At 38.1% G+C, this 17,910-nt stretch overlaps 2 protein-coding genes across 8 annotated transcripts; both read right to left on the minus strand.

Annotated features, from left to right (window-relative positions):
- Nucleotides 1–2,718: 2,718 nt before the first annotated feature.
- Nucleotides 2,719–6,465, minus strand: LOC103412184 (probable mitochondrial import inner membrane translocase subunit TIM21). 4 transcript variants are annotated; one of them, XM_029109937.2, is made up of 9 exons: nt 6,328–6,465; nt 6,064–6,185; nt 5,900–5,965; nt 5,796–5,814; nt 4,525–4,688; nt 3,997–4,175; nt 3,823–3,871; nt 3,244–3,363; nt 2,719–3,152 (listed from the first exon to the last, which is right to left on the minus strand). In XM_029109937.2, the coding sequence occupies exons 1-9, from the start codon at nt 6,329–6,331 to the stop codon at nt 2,979–2,981; spliced, it is 897 nt and encodes a 298-aa protein (XP_028965770.2). In that variant the 5' UTR covers nt 6,332–6,465; the 3' UTR covers nt 2,719–2,978. The 4 variants fall into 4 exon arrangements, with proteins under 4 accessions (XP_028965770.2, XP_028965772.2, XP_028965771.2 ...); XM_029109939.2 differs by having other exon boundaries at nt 6,064–6,248; nt 6,328–6,437; XM_029109938.2 differs by having other exon boundaries at nt 6,064–6,208; nt 6,328–6,431.
- Nucleotides 6,466–14,497: 8,032 nt separating this feature from the next.
- On the minus strand, nt 14,498–16,405 carry LOC103445450 (uncharacterized). 4 transcript variants are annotated; one of them, XM_008384459.4, is made up of 5 exons: nt 16,223–16,360; nt 16,008–16,076; nt 15,686–15,754; nt 15,519–15,604; nt 14,498–15,092 (listed from the first exon to the last, which is right to left on the minus strand). In XM_008384459.4, the coding sequence occupies exons 1-5, from the start codon at nt 16,269–16,271 to the stop codon at nt 15,021–15,023; spliced, it is 345 nt and encodes a 114-aa protein (XP_008382681.3). In that variant the 5' UTR covers nt 16,272–16,360; the 3' UTR covers nt 14,498–15,020. The 4 variants fall into 4 exon arrangements, with proteins under 4 accessions (XP_008382681.3, XP_008382683.3, XP_008382679.3 ...); XM_008384461.4 differs by having other exon boundaries at nt 14,963–15,092; nt 15,678–15,754; nt 16,223–16,361; XM_008384457.4 differs by lacking the exon at nt 14,498–15,092 and having other exon boundaries at nt 15,339–15,604; nt 16,223–16,405.
- Nucleotides 16,406–17,910: the final 1,505 nt, after the last annotated feature.

Below are 17,910 nucleotides of genomic sequence, written 5' to 3' on the forward strand. Positions count from 1 at the left end.
ATCAGAGCTAATCCCTGGCCGAAAGTGTGCTGACGAGGACATCGGGCCCCTAAAGGGGGTGGATTGTAACATCTCACATCGCCCAGGGGAGTGATCCTTAAATGTATATTATCATCCCTACCTAGCACGAGGCCTTTTGTGAGCTTACTGGCTTCAGAGTTCATCGGAACTCTGAAGTTAAGCGAGTAGCACACGAGATCACTTCCATGATGGGTGACCCACTGGGAAGTTCTTGTGTGGGTTCCCATAAACAAAATCGTGAGGGCGTGGTCAGAGCCCAAAGCGAACAATATCGTGTTACGGTGGTGGAGCGGGCTCGGAATGTGGTGGACCCCGGGCCGAGATGTGACATGGCTGTTAAACCGCATTTTTCTTTCTAGTTTTAAAAAGGGGTTTAAGGTTTGAATTTTCATTACCCACAATGCAAAGAAATTGAGAAAACTTAACCTTATTATTGGATTATTTTGTAAAATTAACCTTTTGCATTAGTTTGTCATCCAATTGAATAATATAGATTATAGGGGTGTCAAATGGCATGGCGCATTCTGACACGACCCTTTTAAAGTCAGTTAACATCGGGTTATTGGGAAAGTCATAATGGGTCCAAATTGCGGCTTGTGCTTGATTCATGTGAATCATGAGCTTGGCTAAGCTTATTAGGCCTAAATTTTAGGTTTGATCCACCCAGTTCTTACGAATCGTGTTGTGCAGTATCTTATTTAAATCGATCGTGGCCATACCGTGCTTGTGCCATCGCTCTATTTGGTTTGACATCTCTAAAATACTATATGAAAGAAGAGCGACATATTCTAAGGACAACAAAATCAACTACTTAGTACTATACTATAGTAGTATCATCTTCACATGTAAGTAAGAGGTTTTAGGTTCATTTCTTTCGAAAGCAAATTCAAACAGAATATTATGGTTATTGGCTAGGCTATTGTCAGATTTAATATAAATAATATCGTATATATTTAAAAGGACAATAAAAACCAAATTAGAAAATGAAGACAATCAAATGGAGCGCGTGAAAATGTGAGCGTGGGCTAAAATTTTCAGTCTCAAGTCACTCGTGAGCACGTTCTGGGGCGCGTGTTGACATCTCCCTCCAACATTTGACGCCTCCCTCTTGAGTCTTTCAGGACGTGCAAAAGGAAAAATGTCAACATCATATGGGGTAAACAAACCAACGGTGCAGACAAGAGGACCCACATGCGGTGCAACCACAGCCGTTGGACTGAAATACTGTTGGAAAAAGTGGACGTTAAAGACCGCCTTGACAGACGGGATCAAATTAGAAGATTGCAATCATAATCATACTTTAAACTAGTTCGCTTTATTTCCTTTTTTGTGAGATGGGGGCTAAGGCTAACCGCCTTTTTTTTTTTAAATATATATTTTTTTTCTTTCTAACAAGCGATGGTAGGTAGCAAGCACCGAACTCGAAATCTCAGGTGAAAAACGACAGCTTTAACTAATTTAAATGTATTTTTTTGTGTATTATCAAGCTATTTTTAAAGAATTGACTAACCGACTATTGTAATTGACGAAAAGATAAATCTCAGCCTAAATGCAAAGAAACAAGCACATTACTCTTATAAATTGATCTAATTCACACATCTACTAAAGTTTGTCATTATAAAATAAGTAAAATAGCTTGGAAAAATAGTATAGGCTAATAGATGATGAGGTCAAAACATAATTGGATAGTGTTATTCACTCACCTATTTTTATCTCCCACACACTCTTGTTAATCTTTAGTTATTGGTCGTTTTCAATTAATTCGATCCGATGGCCAGAAATTAAGAAATGTGCGTAAGAAGTAAAAATGAGTGCGTGCTCTATTTAATTATAACTAGCGTCTAGCACATGTGTTGCTTAGCCAAAATCCTTAGCACCTAATAAGGGAGCTTTTATTTGTACAAATGAGTAAGAGGTCCAAAATGTAAAAGGAAAAACAAAACATTGCAAGGGTAATAACGTAACGTCACTAAATAGAGATAATTTAATGACTTGAGGTTATCTTTACAAGCAAAACTTGGCAACATTTTCACTTCTCTATAAACTAATAATATCATCTTGTGAAAAACAAAATATATATAAAATAAGGTTAACTATATTTTACACCCTCAAAAGTTAGAGGGAATTTTAAAATTAGTCAATTTTCTCAAATCACCCTATGATTTTAAAATTGTATTAGTTTACACCTTTTGTATATTTGAACGTCTAATTATTCATTAATTGATGAACTTTTTAAGCTATATAGTGCAAATGTAGCTTAAATGTCAAGCCAATTACGGTTTCATGCATACTATGTCATAAATTTAATGAAGACTCAAATAACTCATTAGACGAAATGTATAAATTGTTACAGTTTCAAAATCTAGGGGCAATGTGAAAGAATCAAAACCTCGTTACCCATTTTAAAAATCACCGTAAAAATGGAGGGTGCGAAACATAGTTAGCCTTATATAATACTACAATAGCAAGTTGGTTGGAAAACAATATGAACAAAAACATAAAACTCTTAGCTTTATATAAAGAATTAGGTTTTATACAATTCAAAGCACATTTTTATATCCAGATCCTTGTAAGATAGACTAACATGACAGCACGAAAGTTGAACTAAAAGCTGATTAATAATAATTAAATAATTAACTACTTTCATATCAAAATCTAAAACTTGGAGATGAAGAAAAGTTTGTAATCAAACGTGAGTAGGAAGGAACAAAGCATTTCAAAATTTCCATGATAAATAATGAGGTACACGAAATTCCAGATAAAATTTATTTAATCTCTCATGTGAGTTGATTAAAACATGGACTAAAAAATAAAGCTTTCCAGGAAGATATGGGACAAGTTTAAGCTCAACATTTTCAGGATATTAGGGGAAAAAGAAGAAGAAATATTAACAGGACGAACTCTATGTCGATCCTACCCCGATGCCATTTTGGTACAGAAGTGAGCATGCGTCGCGACTAGTTGGCTGTGTTGTAAGAAGGCAGATAAGACTCTAGAATCAATTGTGTCGGAGAAGGTGATTGTATCTGAACAATCAAATACGTGAACTTCCATTGATTGTCTGTTCCGTCTTTGAACATCTCCGCGAATACTTTCCCGGCTCCATGGGGTCCGCGAACATGAAAGTTAACCTGCGCTCAATTGGTAGAAGCACATCAAATGAGGGTCTGGGAATCATCTTGTATTGCAAATAACATGGTGAAGTTGACAATACGAAATCACCTCTACATGCTCTACGCCTTCTTCATCGTGCCATACTCTGTTGGGAATGCGTTGGCGAGCAGCACGGTTTCTACTTTCTTGACCGTATCCAGTAATAGGATATCCGACCCTCATCCTAACCTGATAAAAAAAACAAATCAGGGTCATCTAAGCCACAATATTGGCAACACAATATTCACAAACATACACACGAAGAGGATTATGTGCAAAATTGATCAGTATTTAATTCAGGATTGGCTCATAAATCCCCATTCACTGCATGAAAAAAACGCATTTCTCTCCCCAAGCAATTGTAGTCGTATATGCAATTGTAGCTAGCACATGCATCGCGTACGGGACGAGGTGTTGACACATTTAATTTATACATTGATAGCCTTAGTTATGTAGCTCTTGAAGTTTCCAGTGTTGGACATAAAAAAAAACTTGTCACCCAACAAATTTACAATATTTTCAAGGTTCATTGCCACTGTACAGATAAAGCATAGTCTCAAGACTCCCAACCCCTTTCATGAAATCACGGTTCCAGGATGAAGAGAAATTTTTACACTTCTTTTAGACAAACAATAATGATATACTAACCTGTGCATCATCTTGAATCCTTTTAAGAGCCTTGTTAAAGATCTTGTACCTGCCAATGACCATGTTGTCATTACAGAGTAATACTGAATAACTCATAGTTTCAATTTATGACAGAATCAAATATTTTATCTAGAAAATTAAAATAAGGTTTTTTTTTTTTTTTGGTCTCCTTACTCTTTTGGTTCAAAAATAAGCTCCTTGAAAACAGCATATCCTGCAGCAACAGCAATTCCAAGCCCTGCAAGAATGACAAGACTGTAGGAAGCTCCCTCTACAAACGTCACAGGCTTTTCTGGGATGTTGTATGTAGGAGCATCAAAAGGATCCTCTATAGTAGATACATCTTTCTTATTCTGGCAAAACAAATAGTTGACGAATTAAGAAACCAAAAGTTGAGGTTGCAAAAAGTATCAAGAGAAAAGCAAGTTTAGCAACCTCAAGCACAGAGTCTTGAGGAAGTTAGTTGATACAGATAATCCTAATGTTTCCACATAACACAGAATGAGATGCCTAGAAAAGCCCTTGACCTCTTCAACCTAATAATTTCTCTTCATCGAAGCAAGTGCTAGTTTCAGATCAGCAAATAGATGACGGATCAAACCAGTCAACATGAATGATGTTAGACTAGGTTAAATCACCCAACCACAAACAAGCAGACAGATCACACATGTAAATTTTTTATAAAACAGTTCAAACTAAAACCTCAGTTGAACTTTGTTGCTGTTTCCGTGTAGCTTTTGATGAAAAGGATCTGCTAAAGAGAGGAATGGTGGTACTTGCTCTGTAGTTTCTTATGAGTTGTGACTGTGGCCAAGAAGCATGCATAAACTCTCTGGCAGGATACCTTCCATATAGAACAGGAATTCCTGGAAACATGATTGTATAAAACTCAACTGCAAATAATAAACTACTAGATAATTCAAAACAATAGGATCTTTCCCTACTCCCCATGGGTAGAGTGTATCATTATACCTCAGACTTAAATACGAAGGCAAACTTTTGGCACCAAAAGCTTCCTGGTATTTATCCATAGAGTAAATTGTACAAATGGTCCCTCAACTTTAATCAAATTGGAGCAATGGTCCCTCAACTAAAAATTCATTACCTTTGGTCCCTCAACTTATCAAAACGTGCAGCTATGGTCCCTCAACTAAAAATTCATTACCATTGGTCCCTGAACTTTAATTCAAGTGGAGAAATGGTCCTTTAACTTTAACCCAATTGTAGCAATGGTCCTTCCAATATAACTCGTTTTGACAAATTTTTTGACATAGTTGACGAAAAGAACCATAATTATACACTTTGATGAGTTAAGGGACCCTAATTATATAAATGGTCATTCCAACATAGCTTATTTTGACAAAATTTTGACAAAATTGATGAAAAGGACTATAGCTACACATTTTGATAAGTTGAGGGACCAATGGTAATGGATTTTTAGTTGAGGGACCATTGCTCCAATTTGATTAAAGTTGAGGGACCATTTGTACAATTTACTCTTATCCATAAACTATACAGCATACATATACTTCTAGACCCTAGAAAGTTTAACACCTCAGACTTAAATACAAAGGCAAACTTTAGGCACCAAACGCTTCCTGGTATTTATCCATAAACTATACAGCATACATATACATCTAGACCCTAGAAAGTTTAACTAATGAACTTTTCCTGTTTAAGCTGTATATTCGAAGCTAGAAACTAAGAAAAGAATTAATGATTAGAGGCACATCATACTAATACTCTAATTGAAGTCATTTAACGGAAGACTTGATCGACCGAAAAAAGGTCATCCACTTTAAGTAACTCTCTCACATCCCATAGTTGAAGGAAAACTATCTATGACGGAAAATGAAAAAGAAGCCAACCCGAGATTCTTTTGCTGATACTAACCAACAGAAGACAATTGAAATACTTATCCTGAGCACAAGAATTACTTATCAACTGTATGAATTGGAAAAGCAGTCACTAACCATTAGCTCTGGCTACGCCCTGCAGAATTACAAGAAAACGAACATCAGCGAGCAATGTGCGAAAGAAACAGAATACTAAAACCAATATCATACAATTACCTCACCCTAGTCAAATGGCTTCCGGAAGCAGCAGATTGACTCGCAAAACCTGATCTTACTACTGCCAGCAACTGTACCACAACAATCAAACAGTAACTCAGTACATAAATTTCAACTCTTCTGAGTAAAACAGAAATGCAAATCAATCAAATTATATTAAAAGAAAAACCTGATCTGCCTTGACCTCCTCTGTGTGGAAAGCCCGCTGCCCCCTCAATCTCATCCTGGGCAAAACCCTAATCAAATCTACTTGATTTTTCCTCAATAACTCCATTGCACACTTGTAGGATCCTAAAGAACCAAAAGGGTTGCCGCTGCTAAGTCAGATGAAGATAAACCCTTTGAAGAACAACACTTGAAACATAAAGAGAGCTTTATTTCCTGTTTGGATGGTGAGAAAAACGCGTGAGAAAATTCCGAAAAGGATGCATACCCATTGCGGTTGATGTTGGTTCAGTCTGGTCTCTCGAGGGTTGATGCCCAAAAGCTTTTTGTTCAGCTTCTTGTTCTGCTCAATCGTAAAACCCTCACCCTCACGGCGCAAAGGGGATTTGTTATGGATCCGTAATAAGTTAATAACGGGTCGGGTTAATTCGATTTGAAATTCACGTCGAGTTGAGTGGGTTGGAAGAAGCCTAGGATTGAGTTAGTGGACTCATTTTCTTTAATGGGCCTCAATGCTTGGTATGTGGGAGTTGATTGGACCAACCATGTCTTAAAGGGTGTGTTTGTTGCACTGAACTGTCTCTGATTGGACTAGCTTTAGGGACTAAGCTGGATTGGTTTAGACTAGACTAAGCTGGACTAACTTAGTAAAGCGTTTGGTGCAGTGTCGGACTAAGAAACAGGATAACAACAAATTGTAATATTATATCATTTAATCAAATATATATTAATATTTTATTATTTAGCCTCTTCTAATTTCTCTTCCTCTCTCCCCAAAATTCATTCCACACCTGCAGATCATTCAAACAATTACAGAGCAAATCAAATGCCAATTCCAGGTCACATCAAACCTAGTTCAAAACCAAATGAAAACAAGAATCCCAAGCCGCTGCCATTGACGCAGAACACGCCACTGTCGTCCCAATCCAGCCAACGTCTTCATTGCCGTCGTAGGCTCTGGTGTTCTTGGCCTCCCATATTTCTTCAAGCGCACTGGGTGGCTCACCCATCATTGGGTTCACAAGATCACGTCAATCGCGTGAAGTCGACAAGTCCAAGGTCAAGTTCGAAGCGAATCAGACGAGTCCAAGGTCGAGTTCGAAGTGCAGTGAAGCGAAGCAGATCGCTAGAGTTGGACGAATAACGGTAAGAGTGGGATCTTCCTTAATTCGAAATTTTGGGTTCGGCATGAAGAGAGAGGGAGAGAGTGGTGGTGGGCTGGTTGTGTGATCTCACTGGAGTTGGCGAGTTGTGGTGTGATGGTGGTTGTCGGTGCTCAAGATAACAAAGAGCAGATAGAGGATGAGACGTAGCATACAAAGACGGAGTAGACAAGGTTTTAGCAATCCCATGGGTATTGGAGGGTCTTGCTAAGAACTCCTAGCGAAGGAGTTTGTCTATGCGAATCCCCTTTAGTCTCATTAAACATAATCTCAATGTGGAACAAACACAGGACTGGACTAATAGTTAGTCCAATCTAGTCCAGTGATACTTAGTGAGGGCAAACAAACGTCCCCAAATGGTTCTTTGTTTGGTATGTGGGAGTTCATTGCTAGACGATGAAACTAATTTGCTAAGGCTTGTTTACTAATCCATAATCAGAATGAGAGGAATTGAATTGAGGAGAAGTTGGAATAAGGAGGAGTCATAATTGAATTTCTATTAAAGTAGTTTACTAAATTGTTTTGGAATCAGAGGACTAATGATATTTGATTTCATATAAGTTGTTGTTTACTAACTACCTGAATCAGAATAAAAACTAATATGATTATTAAAATACCCTTGTTTTAAATTAGTTATTTTGTATACTAATTAATAAAAAAATCATATGAATTTTTTACCCATAATAGGCCTCTTAATATAACATACAATGCACTTGTCCTAAATTAATTAATATAATTGATATTAGCATTTGCCTACACACTTTGTGTGTATGAATACATTTTTTTTAGAAAATGAGAAGGAGAGAGGGAGAGAGAGAGAGAACGTGGGGGGAGTGGGAGGCTTTTGTTTCTGGTATTTTTTTAATAATTTTTTTATTAAATATTGGAGGTATTTTTAACATCACATGTAGATGAAGCTTCAATAAAAAATAGTAAAATATGAACATGTGAAATTACATTATTGCCCATCATTTTTTTTGTGATAGAAGACTAAGTAATTTTTTCACAATCTTTTGGTTGACAAAGAAGATTTCATTCATTAATAGAGATAAAAGGTTGCCAATCTGTGACTCATCCTTTATTTCCTTCCCCTCTGTGAAACTCTAGCCCTAGCCCCAATTTCTGACTCCTCCATGCCTTCCTTTTCCGCTTTCTCGGTTACTCCCGCCATGGTTCGCAACGCCGTTCAATCCAATATGTCTATGAAAGCCGGTGAGTGGGTCGAAGTTCAGAGATCTCATATATGCTTCCTGTGCGGGTTGCCTACTATCGATCATAATGGGTATGATATTTGGCTTATGGGTTCTTTTTTCTTTTTTCTTTTCATTTTCTATAAATTTGAAATTTTGATTGTTGAAGTCGATGATGGGTGCGATAATTCTACATATGGTGGCTGTTATATTTGTGGTGGTTTTAGGAAGGGTTGTGCTGAAGTGGTGGGTACGGTTGTTATTGTGTCCGTTCATGGTGGTAGATTTGGGAAAGACAGAAGGAGGGTGGTCTGGGGTTGCAGAGGAGTTGGAAGGTAAAACTGCAAAGAGTGTTACGGAATTAGAAAAACAATATGGGGGTAATATTGGTACAAAAGGTGGATTCCTGATAGGCTTCATTTCGGGGAGTTCAATTACCACCTCAATGTCGAGAATTGAATTCCGGGAGTTTAAGGAGTCTGATTCCCTATATTAAGTGGGTCCCACACACTTTTTTCATTCCCCAAGTGTTAGTAAACACCTCAATCAATTGGATGAAGTGTAATTCCAATTCCTTACATTCAATTCCCGTTACGTTAATGTGACGATCACACCAAATGATGGTTGGATTATTATAACATGGGCGTTTCTAAGGTGCGGAATGGATTATATTTCATCCGCACCTTAGAAATTGCCATTATTACGGTTGATATTTTATAAACCTCGAACAATTTTATTAAATAGACATATGTGGTATGGTGTTATAATATGAAATTGATAATATAACGTGACAATGTAACATCATACTAAAAAATCTCTCTAATAGTAATGACATGCCTCCATACATTAATCTCACGGTTTCGTTACTCATCATTTGTGTCACGTGGCTGTCAAATGTGTGCCATGTGGCAATTTTTTTTTATATTTAAAAAAAAAACTTGAATCTTCTAAAAAAAAAACAGAACCTACCCCTACAACCTCTCCCCACCCCTGTTATCCCCCCCAAGCCTCCTCACCACCTCCCTCTCCTCGACTCTCTTCACCTCCCCTCCCATCCAAAAACCCACCCCACCCCCACCTTCCCCGAGCTCTTTCTCCTCTTCACCCCAACCCTCTTCCCCCCCCGCACCCACCCTCACACCTTCCTCTACACACCTCACTCCTTAAATCCACACCAATTCCTCCCATTTTCACCTCACGATCCTAGCGATGGCGGCGTAGACGGGATTTGTTTTTTTTTTTTGTTTTGGGTTGCATGGGAAAGAAGATGAAAATGGGGGAGAAGAGATGAGGAGGAGGAGAATGAGGGGGAAGATGAACTGAAGGTTTTTTTTTTTTTTTTTTTTTTTCCTATGTTGCAGGGGGAAGAGAGGAGGAGGGGGGAGGGAGGTGCGTCTGGGTGGGTCGTGGAGGGATAAGGTTTCTGGGTTTGGGGGTTGCGGGGAGGTGTGTTTCAACTTTTGTTTTAGGTTTTTCTATTTTATTTTATTTATTTATTTTTATTTAGAAGATTTAGGTTTTTTTTAAAAATTTAAAAATTATTTTTTTGCCACGTGGTATAACTGTGGTAGTCATTTTAGCGCTTAACGGATCAATGGATGAAAAATGTAACGGAGGTATTATTTTGAAATAAAATAGTACGTGAGGTATGAAAGTGAAATGTTTTAAAAATGTTGTATGAGATTGTAATAAATTTCAAACCTGATAGGGTATTATGTAATTTACCCACAAATTAAACAAACAAATATATTCACAAGGGATAAAAAGAAAAAAAAATTGGGTAGAAATAAGAAATTATAACTAAGGTTCTCGACAAAGAAGCAAAAGAGAGATTCAATCGGAGAGAGTAGAAAGCCAAAAAATTGCCGATCGTACGGCTCTGGTTGATGGCTGTCAAATTATTCCGCAATCACCGCGTAGGTAACTTTTCTTTTGTTCGATTTTCTCTGTTTGCTGTTTTCCGCTTTCCTTTTACTTGTTTGTGCCAAATGAATTAATAAGTAAAACCCCTTAAACCTTGACGGCACTGTGACTTGAAAAAGAAACAATGTCTACGAGGGTGTATTCAATTGGAAATTTGAGAAATTTTAATGGATTTATAAATTCATGAATTTTTATGGAATCTAATTGATTTGTAGAGATTTTATATAAAATTTTAATTCAATTCCTTTGAAATCTCATGGGGAGAATGAAATTTGTAGATGTTTATAATACACTACAAAATCTTTCCAATTCACTCCAATTCCTCAACTTTTTCAAATTCTTTAAAATCAAAGTATAATTGAATACACATGAAATGTTATAAATTTATTTAAAATTCTAATTGAATACACCCAGATTTCTAAAGATTTTAATATACTATTATAAAATCCTGATTGAATACGCGTTGAATTTTAGAGAATTACTTAACATTCTGATTAGATACCTCTAGATTCGTTGAAAGAATTAGAATCCCTCAACATCCTAATTGAATACGTATTATGCTTAACTAATTCGGTATTTCCTTTAATTTTCTGTATTATCCTATCTATAACTGATTCACAACTATTTCATTTCCATTTCGATTTCGATTTCGATTTCGATTTCAATCTCAATTTATTTGTACGGAGTTGGTTTTGTTCCCGACAATGAAGAAAAATATTGCTTTCTATAAGCTATTGCTATTGCTGTTGCTATTGTGGTGCAATGCCTCGGCTGACCTCTTTCCACCTTAGGCTATTTTCCCACCATCAGGTATCTAATGGCGGCTTGGTGTCGGCACATTGTGTGTTGATTTCTTGGCCTCAGTGGCCTCTAATCCTAATCCGGACGACAAGATCAAAACAACCAGCTTCAAGGTAATTTAATTTCCCATTGTACTTACGCTACCGCTACTTGAACTTAGGTTGACTATGTAGCCCGGTCGTTTGTGCACTTTTAGCCGATGAAACCATGTTCTGCATTGTTATTGGTAATAAATCTTGTTGACACATGAATCATGCTATAGCTTGGCTTTGATAAGTGAGGTTGGTTGGGTTCGTAGGTTCAAGCAGGTGGGAACGCAGGCAATGCTTTAACGTGTGCAGCTCGTCTCGGATTAAGGGCTGGTTTGGTATTGCTGTGCTTTGAAAAAAAACTACTTCTGCTGTGCTGTGAGAATAAACTCATTTTTGTGGCTTCACGTTTTCAGCTTTTTTACATCCAAAACTGTGAAAATAAGCTGTTTAGCTTATTTTTTTATACCCACATTTTATATAAGCAACTTCAGTACCAAACCAGTCATAAGTCCGACTCTGAGGCTGATTTCCATGGTCTTTAATTTTATCAGTAACTTTGAATTTTCTTTCTGCAGAGGGAACCTTGATTGTCTGATTTAGGTAAGCTTTGTAAAACGATAGGTTGCAGATGATACACAAGGCAGGGGTATACTGCAGGAGCTACAAGCCGACAGCATAGATACTTCTTTTGTTGTGGTAAGCTTCAATTGGAAAGCCATTTATAAATTTGAATGCCCGTTTGGTGTTTTTTAGGCAAATATTATAGTGCATACGGTTTAAATGTACTTCAAATCTGGAACCAGTCAATAGTTTTTGTTTTTTGGTTATTATTATTTTGGTTAGGTAATGTATCTTGAGAATCTTATATTACTGTAATGCCTAATGTTGTATGCGCCTGTATATGATACAACACGAATGAGACAGATTGGACTAAGATAGGAACTCGGTTAGGTTTATAAGAGAAGGGTTGGATGATCTCCTAAATTTGGCTGATTATGCCATACGCTCAGCGATATTTCCACGGTTTAATCATATATGTTCAGTTTCTTTCTTTTGATTTCCAAAATCCCAAAACTTGCTGTCTTAATTTTTGGTTTGATCTCTTGGTCTAAGTGTAATGCCGCTAGGTCATTTATGTGGGTGACTTTGGATATCTTGTCTTACAGGCCTGGACAGGAGCAGCATCTGTTCCTAGTGCTCTTGCTTCGATGCTTTTGCGACTGCCAAAGATCAAATTCGCAATTGTGACATTGGGTGAAGATGGATGCATAATGCTTGAGAGAAGTGTGGGCGGTAAGTATTCAACTGTCGAGGGTTTATTGAGGAAGAAAACATTGTGAAACGGAGGGTCCAAGGCTGTGGTTTGCAATTCTGTAAATATAGCCTGTTTTTATCTGATTGAAATAACTTTTAGGTTTTCGTTCAAAACTCTGTTTTTTGTAGAGGATTCTCAGACAGAGGAAATGGAGGCCGACAACTTATTGGAATCGCTGAAGCGGAGAAAGGATGCTAGCGTAACTATCCCAACTTGTATTTCGTCGGTAAGTCTAGTTGAATGCTACTCTGGTGAATTGAAACCAAAGAAATGATGAAACCATTGGAGGCGCTGTTGTGACACGGGCAAAAGGCACCCCATAAGGTTAAGAGAATTTGAGCATTCATTGGTAGACAATTTAGAAGGGAATACTATCGTATCCATGAATCTTGATGAAATTCTCAGTAGCCCCTCATCCCTTCTATACAGTTTTTGAGGATTGCTTAATGGATTTCATCCACGTGACTTGAATATTTACGTGGACTTAGGAGCATAAGTACCAAGTGGAAAATATTTCCAACTGATTTGTAACGTTTTTCCATTTTAATCCTTTCAGCCAGTGACAAAATTGAAACCCAATGGAATAGGGACAGTTTTTGGGAACAGCTGAGAAAGTACCACCCCAAGAACTTCTGGATACAGCAGGTGCTGGAGATAGTTTTACCGGAGCAATTCTCTATGGTATAGTTAACAATTCAACTCTCTCTCTCTCACACAGATCAATCTGCCAATTATTGCTTCAATTTTTACTGCTTGGAAAGGCACCTTTTCAATTATCAACTGTATAACTCGTGGCTTCTGAGTGCATTTATATGTGTTTAGAGATTGCAGCATGGTTTATTCTTAAAATCCCTACTGGATGTGTAGCTCATCAAAATGTGGGATTGACTGTTTGGGAAGTAAAGGGTTTGTTCAGAAATTGTAGCATGATTGTTTATTGTATCAGTTTGAAATGCAACTCTTATGTCTTATCCTTTCTTTTAATATATATATATATATATACACTATGATTGATTGACAAGGTTCTTTAAAATTTGTTAAAACAGGATCATATGAGGTTGTTGTTGAACAACTACGTAACCTCTACAAGTACACGGTCGATCCCCCATCTTCCATTAGGAGGTTCATGGGTTTGTTTGACAAAACTATACGCCAACAATTGGGGTGCTCATTGCACAAATGGCTATTGTGTGCCATACACCGCAACTAGGAGTATTACAACAAACAAGATGTTCGACACCTTTTTGATCTAATAGTAGACATGCTACCCATTAGGAACCACATCAAAACATGGGAGGAATGCCTCATGTTCTCGATGGAGCCCAAGTCTACATCAAGCTTCAAGATCTCATCACCCAAAAGAAGAACGAGATCGATTCATTCGCTGGATCCAATTCCGCTGTTGACTAACTATGAGATACGTACATTCCATATTACCTATAGCTGCCAAATCACACCGAGTGTGTATATATACATATATCAGCTACGTACCGCTCAATTGTCCCACTGTTTTAACTACCAACTAGCCTATAACAACTCAACAATCTTGCATATATAATCTGGATGAGTTCTTGTATCATCCAACATATTAATAGCTTTTGGTTGTTGCTAGCAGCCAACCCACTCTGCCTAGGTGTTTTTAGCAAATCCTTTGACTCGTGCTGTCTAGATATTGCACCAACGACCTCTGGTTTTCAGCAAGTCCTTAGACTCCTGCTGTCTAGATACTGCACCAGATCTTAGGATTTCATCTGATTAGCAGCTGCTAACGTAATCGGGCATCTTCAAAAAGGCTGTGGATCTTAGGCGTCATCATCAGAAGCCATGAACGATTATTTGCCCATTTGGAATTGATTTCTGGTCTTGGACCTCGGAAGGCCTCCTTTACAGAGGTCGTTGGTAAGATTTGGTGCAATATCTAAACAACAAGAGTCTAAGGACTTGTTGAAAACCAGAGGTCATTGGTGCAGTATCTAGATAGCACGAGTCAAAAGGACTTGCTGAAAACACTCGGTTGGAGTGGGTTGGTTGCTAGCAGTAACCAAAAGCTATTACTATGTTGGATGATACAAGAACTCATCCAGATTATGTATGCACAGATTGTTTAGCTGTTATAGGCTAGCTGGTAGTTAAAATAGTGGGACAATTGAGGCTCAGCCATATAGCTATGTAGTTGATATATGTATATATACACACACAATGTGATTTGGCAGCTATAGGTAATATGGAATGTACGTATCTCATAGGTAGTCAGCAGCGGAATTGGATCCAGTGGATGAATCAATCTCGTTCTTCTTTTGGGTGACAAGATCTTGAAGATTGATGTAGACTTAGGCTCCATCGAGAACTTGAGGCATTCCTCCCATGTTTTGATGTGGTTCCTGATAGGTATTGTATCTGCTATTGGATCTAAAAGGTGCTGGACATCTTGGTTGTTCTAATACTCCCAGTTGCGGTGTATGACATACGGTAACCATTCGTGCAATTACCGCTCCAATCGTTGGCGTATAGTTTTGTCAAACAAACCCATGAACCTCCTAACGGAAGACGGGGATTGACCGCGTACATGTAGAGGTTACGTAGTTGTTCAACAACAGCCTCATATGATCCTATTTTAACAAATTTTAAAGAACCTTGTCAATCAATCATAGCATATATATATACACATTAAAAGAAAGGATAAGACATAAAAGTTGCATCTCAAACTGATACAATAAACAAACAGCAAGGAAGGCAATTAAATCAATCTATCAACAAAGTCTTAAGTTGAAGATAAGAAACAGAAAACAACAGCAACAAAGCATTTTCCCACTAAGTGGGGTCGGCTATATTGATACCCAAGAAACAAAAAAGAAGAAAAAAAAATCAATCATATACGTATTGATACCCAAGAGCTTCTTGGAATGGAAGTAGAGATTACTACATGAGATTGAGGGCTAAACACAAGAGCTTCTTGGAATGGAAGTGTCCTTTTTCGAGGTTTCTTTCTTACTTTTTTTGCGTTTCAATTTGATTGCCGAATGAAAAAAAATTACCATCACTGCACTTATTTGACTGTCAGTAGCCAAGCACAAGCAGGACCTTTTCCTCTTCTCGGGCAGCTTGGCCAAAGGTTGTGCATCTGAAATAAATAATTAATAAAAAATTCAGCAACAATTGTCAAATCCTTGTAATTCGTAATCACTTTCATTCACCGGCTTACGATAGTCCGTCTTCCTCGCTTCGTCTATTTGGCTCTGCTCTTCCTCTTCCACTTCAACCGTACCTTGGGCTGGAAGTGAAACCAACATCATTTAGTCGAATCCTAATTTCAATATGCGCGCAGGTCAATTCAGCAACTTAAACCGAAATCCGAAATCATCCTAATTCAGCCAAATCCTCATTCGATATCACTTTTTTTTCATCCTAATTTCACTATGCGCAGCTCAATTCAGCAAGTTCAAACCGAAAATTGAATTCGAAATCATCCTAATTCAGCCAATTCCTTATTCGAAATCACTTTCAAGAACGATTATCGGACTTACGATGTTCCGTCGTTGCAGCTTCGTCGATCTCGCTCTCATCTTCCACTTCAACGGCACCTTCGGCTGCAACTGAAATCAACATTATTTTGTCAAATCCTAATTTCAATATGCGCAGCTTAATTCAGCAAGTTAAAACGAAAATTTGTAATCAAAATCATCCTAATTCAGCCAAATCCTCGTACGAAATCAGTTTCGAGAATGACAACCGGACTTACGGTGTTCTGTCGTTGCAGCTTTGCCGATCTTGCTCTCATCTTCCTCCATGGATGATTCTTGCCTGCAAGATAGATATATATAGAGAGAGCGAGCGAACCAGATTTGAACCTCACTGTTAACCCTAAAAACTACTAAGTCTACGTGGAGCGCAGGCTGAGTAATCTATGAGCTAACTACGTCATTCGGTGAATGCGGGGCATACCAACTCGTCGGCCGAGCTCGGCCAAGGAGTAGAATTTGTTGATGTTGCGTTGGGTGAGCGGCTCTCGGTCGAGGAGTAAAATTTGTTGATGTTGCGTTGGGTGCGCGGCTGACTTCTGTGTTTTGTGATTGCGGCCGAGGAAGGAACACGTCTCAACCTCTTGGGTTCTCGAACCTGAAGACAAGGCTACTATTCTTACGAAGTTCACGAATCGTCGTCGTCAGATTCAGCCATAGTGATGGTATTCGTCAGAGTAAACTCACGCCGAATCGACACCAAAGTGTAAGGGCACAAATACTCAAAGCGGATATAAGTCTTAATAGTGAACGTGGTTCGGCCGTCTGAATGCCGAACTCTAAATCCCACTTGAGAGTATCTAATCATAAAATAACTCGGCGTGTAATGCGCCGAGCTCAGTAAGCTGTAACACCTCACTTCGCCGAGAAGGCTAATGAGATGACCTCGATCAATAAGGATTCGGAAATCCTTCTCGACCGAGACTTGGATAGGTAACCAACCGTCCTCGCCGCAGTGCTGTTGATGCCAACAGAAGATACTGCGAGATCGGCTGATTCTACGGCGATAGAGCTATCTATGCCGACTGAAGATATCACCGGTTGCTTTCACAGTGCTGTTGATGCCAACGGAAGATGTGTCAGCGAAAAGAGAAAATAAAAAAATCTCAAAGTTGTTGAGAGAGTTTACGCATGGCAGTTGTGTGTTGAATTGGAGTGGGTTGAACAATGCACAGCCTCCTCTATTTATAGCATCAGATACTTCCTAAGTAGAGTTAATCCGAGTAGTTAAACCCTACTCGGATTGGGACTTCTTCTTCTAATCAAACACCATCTCGAGTAATCCTACTCCCATCAGGATTTTGGACCTAACCTTTCTATCAGGCCGCATTCAAAATGTGTCTCAACCTCCTCATCTCACCGAGACTCCTTATCACATCAGGATTTCTGTTAACCGCAGAACTTCCCCCGCCTCTTCCTTATCCAGGCCGTTCCTTTTCCTACTAGGATTCAAACGACCCTAACCATGCGGCCCATGAACAAGACGACCCCTAGCAGTTTTTAAATAAATCCTTCCGGGCTGAGAATGATTCTACACTCGGCCCAAACCAATATTTTGGGTCTAAACACTTTCTTTTATTTCTATTAATTAATGAAATTATATTTGTCAATCAAAAGAGAAAGAAAAAACTACTTCTTCTATTACCAAAAAAAAAAAAAAAATGATGAGCAATAATGTAATTTCACATGTTCAAATTTTACTATTTTTATTGAAGCCTCACCTACAAGTGATGTTAAAATACCTCCAATATTAAAAAAAAAAAAAACCAAAAAAAAAACCTCCCACTCCCCTCACGTTCTTTCTCTCATTTTTATTTTCTACAAAAATATGTTCATACACACAAGTATGTGTAGACAAATGTTAGTATACAATTAAGCGCGCGGAGAGTGATTGCCTTCCAATTTGAAG

The sequence above is a fragment of the Malus domestica genome, chromosome 10 (genome assembly GCF_042453785.1).
Source record: "Malus domestica chromosome 10, GDT2T_hap1".
In the NCBI taxonomy this organism is placed as follows: Eukaryota; Viridiplantae; Streptophyta; class Magnoliopsida; order Rosales; family Rosaceae; genus Malus; species Malus domestica.